Consider the following 6810-nt stretch of genomic DNA (forward strand, 5'->3'; position numbering starts at 1 on the left):
CTATCCAAAAATGAAGCTTTTTTAAATTCTCTACACTTTTTGTTCAATGGAATTTCGTGATATTAAATTGATGCTTATCGTGGATTTGTAGAGCATTGAATTCTCTTTGAAATGACTATTATTATTTCACTATTCAAAATTTTCCTTTCATTTTTATAGCAGCTTCAATGTAGGGGGTGAAATTTTCATTGCTTCAACAACCCTTGCATTGCTCAAAGACCCTTGCGGAGCACGGGTTATACCTGCTCTTTAACTATAAATTTGAAAAAGTAAAACCTTCACACAATCAATCATTGCTGATATTTTTTGGGGTGGAGTGTAATTTTGTAGACTTTGGAACTGAATACTCCATTACTCGACTGATGCAATTGTCACTACTTAACCATATTAAGATGAATGGTATTATTTGTGATATTTCAGATGAACACTATTTGGCTGAATGCACATGGTTTAATGGACCCTCTGGTACCGATTTATTGTCCAACTAAAATGGCATACTTCTCGATCAAATGGGGTAAGTTTTATAATCAACACAGAATAATTCTGTACTATAGTTTATAGTTATTGCAACACTATCGTCTTGGAAATATATAAAACCGTATTTCAAATATCGAATTTGAATTGATTCTACCAAAAAATTTGTTTTGTATAGTGAATGAATTTTACTCTGATCTCAGTTCTAATGAAATGCTTCTATCAAATAGAATGCTTACATAATAATGACCTGTTGGTTGGATGAATCATTTCACCATGCTTTAAATGATTAATATGAACATGAACAATAAAAATAGCACTTATAATAAATACATCTAAGATGTAAAAATCAAACGTTGCCGATGTAATCATTCATGTTATCCTACATCCTACAAACTTGCAGCATGTATAATAGTATATGATTTGATTAAATTGAATAAAATTCGCATTATACTTATCATTTTTAAAACAAAAAAGTGTCTGCTTGATGAATAAATCAACTTCAACGAACAATTGATGCAAAACAAAGAAAAGCGGAATTTTCGTACTAATTCATATCGTACAGTACGAGGGAATATATTTGGGAACGAGGAAAATCTGCATGACAGGTGTGTCCTCGGCTTTAGTCTGCTCAGCCCAACCTCTGTTAGGCTTCCTCTTTGAAAGGTTAACTGCCTACTGCTATTCTGTTCATATTCTGCTGCTCTTTACTGTATTGTTTTTCAATGTTGAAACTATGTGATTGTCGATTTAAAACAATCGATTCCGAAGGTTTCCGATTTAACTATTTTTAAAGTATGTATAACTCTGTTCCAGATACCTATCGCAAAAGGATTCACAATGAACCTCCTGGACAAAGGTAATTAATTGAAGAGAAAAAATAATGTTATTTATAAGGAATGCTAAGATTTTGAAGTAAATCTACATTACTTCCGGTTATGCATGTATTCTCCAATTTTTATTGAAAGCTACCATCAAGCCAATTAATGTTTGGGAATAAGGAATTGATAAAATAAGCTCCTTACCAGTGCGATTGAAAAGTCGCGCTCAGCAATACGCAAATCATGGATTAATTTGTACTATAAATAATTTAAATTTCTTGAATTCCTACTTCTAAATAAAGTACTATTCGATGTATCGAAATAGAAAATCAAATTAATTATTGTCCAAATTAATCCGATGTGCACAACTTTTCGATCAGACTGTATTACCGTTACTTTACAGTTGAAGAGGCAATGATAGCTATTTGGAGTTTTTTATGCGGAATCCTTATCCTCCCCGTGTCAAATTATGTTCTAATTTTCTCATTTAATTTAAAAACGTTCCGCCACGGGCGCTTCCCACGAAATAGCTCAGCGTGCTAGCAAATAGTGAATTTTTATTATACTTACCTGGCGTGGGGGTTACCGTGATCAAGAAGGCGGTTCCGCCAGGGCGAGGCCTTGTCATTGCTCTGCGACTTGGTTGACCCCTGCGAATGCCCCAAATGTGGGCATCTCGGGCGCACATATTTTTTTTTATTACGGTATACATCTTGTAAATTCGGAATGAACAAATTAATACATATAACACGCTACTCTGATACTTACAATAAACCTTGTGCGGTGAAGATGAATTAACACTTCTGTTGACTGATTTACTTTCACTTTATAATATTCTTGTTACCGAACTTGAAAAGTTTGTTTCCATATCACCAATATTTTTGTTATTAATTGTATGGCTGCATTCACTAACAATTCAAAATTCATTGCTTATTAGGTACGCAGGAATCAATGTGTGCCCAAACAATGTTAAGCAGAAGGCTACAAAGGCTTCCCAAGAGTGGCAGAAAGTTGATTTGCTACAACGTGCCAAAACTCTATCGAATATTGCTTACAATTTCCGTAAAAGGTATGTCAAAAACAATCAATCCATTTATTATTTATATTAACTCAGCCTTCATAACCATTTTCCAATTATATGTAATGGAGTGAAGAAAGAATTAGCTTATTACGAATTAATCTATCTAATTTGGATAATTATAGTGAACACAAGGTTTATTTGAAACTTCAGCATGCAGTGCACGTTTCCAGATTGTTTTCAGCTATGAGTTACTTGAATACTCAATGTATGCTACTCGATTCCTCAGTTGGTGTCTCAATTTTGAATCTCCGTCTTATCTCAGTAACACCTTGAATCGTCCGACAGGTATGTCTTCAAAATATTGTCTAACATGAGCTTTTATTCAATACATACTTACAATAAACCTAATTACGAATATCAACATAAATACGAATATCAACATTATTTTATACAGTTATAGAGACTGGCTGCTATTGTAATCGAAAACGTGTTCTCGATTTCAATAACTTGAGACCAAGCACCCTACTAGCTAGTCATGACCATCTTAGTGACATACTTTCTGGATGTATTCGTTATCTCTATTGAAATGTTTCATCATATCGTCCTTAGCAAACGCATGTAGTTTGTGATATTGTCAAGTTACTGTGAGAATAAGCATTAATATATTTTTATCGACCCTGCAGTGTAATCAATGTCTCAGTGCGAGACATCAATAGTTCTCTATTGCGAAATGTGTAAGGAGGGAAAAGAACTACTACAGTATATGTAATATGTTTTGGTGGTTATAAAGATAAAACAAAAGGTGAACAATCTACTATATAATTTAATGAATCTTCAACATATATTATTTACATTTAAACAATCAAGATTACTTTATTATAAGGAAACAATATTAAAATGAAATTAATGGGGGAACTACTTGCTTGCTGCTAAAGATACAATCTTTGTGGTTATGAAAAAAGAAAACTCAAAATGGATAACACCTACCTTTGAAGATGGCTTCCCTCTTTGGCATTCACTGGTTGAAACGCGACGTTAATTATTAGTTAAAATCAAAATAACTGATCTAGTGGAATGGGTTCAGATCCCGTCTTATTCAATAATACAATTCTCTATAAACTGCCCGAACTGCGACAGGAAAACTGTATTATAAAACAAGAGCAAAATCTATCCTTTTCACAAGAACAGCCGGACTTTACTCACAGTCCTATTGAATGAACTCTGCCCCAAAAGCTAAACTTTGGGTATTAATATAAACTCAGTCAATGCCAAACATGAAAGCCATTTCAAGTACATATTTCTATCTGTCGCACAAGCGGCACGTTTGTTATTAGAAACAGAGAGGAGCTAACGTTAATATTGACAACAAATTAAATAGACAATCTTTCTGTCGATGACAAAGATTGTTCAAAGGCAAAATACTGTTCATTGAACTTTTAATTTAAAAATCTGGTGTGGCGCACTCACACAACTTCCCTTGCCATTATGAGAATTGATCACCTGACACTAGTGTTCCCGCGCATCTCAAGTCTACTATTCAAAGATTTGAGCCAGCTGGTGACAGGGCAATAACGCTGGAGACACACGAGGTCTGCTATCTCTTCATAGTGAATCATTTAATAGAATCAACAGTTGCCAACAGTTTGCAATTGAAATAATAACATTTTCTCGAATTTCGAAGCTTATTTTCAACTTAGGTGAAAATGTTACTGAACAATAATTGTAGAGATTTTCATGCTCAATCTTTTCCACTTGATTTTTTTGTTTAAATTCTATCTGAAGCCTGATAATTGGGAATCTAAAATCAAACTTTGCATAGATGGGGCGTAGCTCCTGGAATTTCTACAGATATGGGATTTGTGGCAGTTGATAGAAATTATCAATGACTATTTTAGGTATAAAAGTGATCAAAATCGTTGGAGCCGTTTTCGAGAAAATCGCGAAAACCCCTGTTTTTGACAACATTTTCGCCATTTTATCCGCCATCTTGAATTGCATTAGATCGAAATTGTTCGTGTCGGATCCTTATATTGTAAGGACCTTACGTTCCAAATTTTCAAGTCATTCCGTTAATTGGGAGATGAGATATCGTGTACACAGACGCACATATACAGACCAATACCCAAAAACCACTTTTTTGGACTCAGGGGACCTTGAAACGTATAGAAATTTAGAAATTGGGGTACCTTAATTTTTTTCGGAAAGCAATACTCTCCTTACCTATGGTAATAGGGCAAGGAAAATAAAAACTCTAAAATCCTGATCAATATGAGATAAACATATTATTCATATATATGTCCCATATGACAAATGCTTATGTTGTTTTTCTGTTTACAGTACTGATTCGGAAGAAGTCCAGCATGCAGCTGACATCTTTTCTTACTTTGCCGAGAAATGCCACAGATCCACTCACAGTGCATCGATTGTAACAAAGAAAGGCCTCTATCAGATTTCATTTGAGCCAAATGCATTGGACTACACTTTTGTTCCTTCAGATATGAATGATTTTGAAGAACTAGCTTTACTTGTTGCTCCAGTGATTTGCTATGGAGCTCCCTTGGTTTTTTTAATTAAAAATAATGGTAAAACCAATAAATATGACCAATTCATAGAAATCCTACTGTTGAGTGGGCTACCACAAAATCTATTTCCTCTTGCCAACTCTGACCCCAATTATGATGCTCTAATAAATTTTGATGATAGCATACATAGAAAACTGAAGAAACTATTAGTTGCGGGCAATTATAATAGAAATACTTTCAATTTTGTACTGAGATCCCTTTCATACCATACATCCTTGCCAAAGGTATTATGGATGCCAAACTAAATAATGATTTCTTCCATGAAGCTGAATTAATGATTACTCCAATAGTGCCTTAAAGGTTTTTGTCATCTGATATATATTTCTAGGTAATGACATAGATTTTTCATTGACTTTGATAATTTATAAGGCTTGTCTAGAAAAGTAACAGTATACTTATTACTGTACTTTCCTATTATTCCAACTATATCAAGTACTATAAATATCTGTACTATCCTAACCAAGCGAAGATCTGGTCGATATTCGAAGCTAAAAGTAGCATTTCAAGTAGTACTAGTTTTGAGTAGAAATTCATTCCAAGTAGCCCAAGTTTATAGAGTCAAAATAGTTGTTTATGGTAAAGCTGCGTTTACACCAAAGTTATTAAAAAAATGTTAATAGCTCAATCTTTATAAATTCTATTAGATTGAACGGAACTTGACAAACAAATATTTCATCATGTGTATGATAATTTATGTTCAATTTAATAGAATCTATAAAGATTAAGTTAATAACTTTGGTGTAAACGCAGCATAAGCAAATCAGATTGTTGGTAGAGGATAAATTGATAACATGAAACATAAACCCGGCTAAATACTGGTTATAGTGGGCTTTGTATAACAAGTGAATTTATTAAATCTAATTTTAAGTTTACTATGGAAGCTTAATTATTAAGAAAAACGAATGGCTCAATGTTTGACTATATATTATTTGAATTAACTATATATTACTGCATGTAAAAACGCAATTTTTAATCCAACATTATAATATTGAAGCGAAGACTGTACTTTTTGGCTGAATTTATTTAATAAATTATCTGTCTAATTCATATTTAGAAACAATATTATTCGGGTGATTAATCACCGATGTAATCAAGAAATGTTTGAATAAATCTATTAAATAATGTTGCCTACCTCTTAATTATTATGTTAGCTTATACCTTTCCGTTTCCTCATCTTTTTGAAAAAATTCATCAGTGATTGGCCTATTTTCTGATTTTTTACTAATTACTGTTTCTATAATTCTGTAATAGGATATCCAGGCTCTATTATAAGTTTTAATTCCAATGAAGAAATCTTTTCAGCTCTTCAAATAAGTTATTAGATAGAACAATAATATTATCAATGGAAGTCAAAAAAATGTTGGTTGTACAATAGTATATTTCGCACCTAGGGCCGAAAATGAGATATTTCCGGCTCGAAATCGGTTTTTAAGTCCGAGGCCGTAGGCCGAGGACTAGAAAAGATTGAGAGCCGGAAATACATTTTTGCCCATGGTGCGAACGCTATTTTTTGCCACACCAAAAAAAAACTTCCCAATATATAAGAAATTAAAAAATAAATAAAACTCAAACAGCCTATTTTGATAGTTTGAATCTTGGTTATGTCAACTTTCACTGTCAATTAATTTCAATATTACTAATTAATAATTTACAATAGTGACAATATTTTTATACTATTAATATTTCAAATAATTGTTTGAATTTTTATAGCTCGCGCTTTGCGCCTGGTGCAATACTCATGGATAGATGGATGAATAGAATTTTCATTACTATTTTGAAATAATGTGATTAAAAAATTAATATAATTCCATATTTCACAGTTTTGTCTCAAAATATATCTAAAAAATTGATTGAAATTTAAATTACGGTAACTAATATAAAAAATAGCTAATAAAAGTCGAAATTCATCGAC

At 32.6% G+C, this 6810-nt stretch overlaps 1 protein-coding gene and 1 non-coding gene across 2 annotated transcripts in view; both read left to right on the top strand.

Moving 5' to 3' along the window:
- LOC111050983 overlaps positions 1–6024 on the top strand; it is a 29249-nt gene extending 23225 nt beyond the window's left edge. Inside the window, exons 9-12 of the mRNA XM_039421723.1 lie at positions 421–514; positions 1291–1333; positions 2233–2364; positions 4654–6024. Of these exons, the coding sequence (XP_039277657.1) occupies positions 421–514; positions 1291–1333; positions 2233–2364; positions 4654–5143 (759 nt within the window). The 3' untranslated portion in view covers positions 5144–6024. The remainder of the gene's footprint in view (positions 1–420; positions 515–1290; positions 1334–2232; positions 2365–4653) is intronic.
- On the top strand, positions 1858–2023 carry LOC120349541. Its single transcript, XR_005570381.1, has one exon. It is a non-coding gene; the product is annotated as a U1 spliceosomal RNA (small nuclear RNA).
- Positions 6025–6810: the final 786 nt, after the last annotated feature.

Source organism: Nilaparvata lugens, chromosome 1 (genome assembly GCF_014356525.2).
Source record: "Nilaparvata lugens isolate BPH chromosome 1, ASM1435652v1, whole genome shotgun sequence".
Classification (NCBI taxonomy): Eukaryota; Metazoa; Arthropoda; class Insecta; order Hemiptera; family Delphacidae; genus Nilaparvata; species Nilaparvata lugens.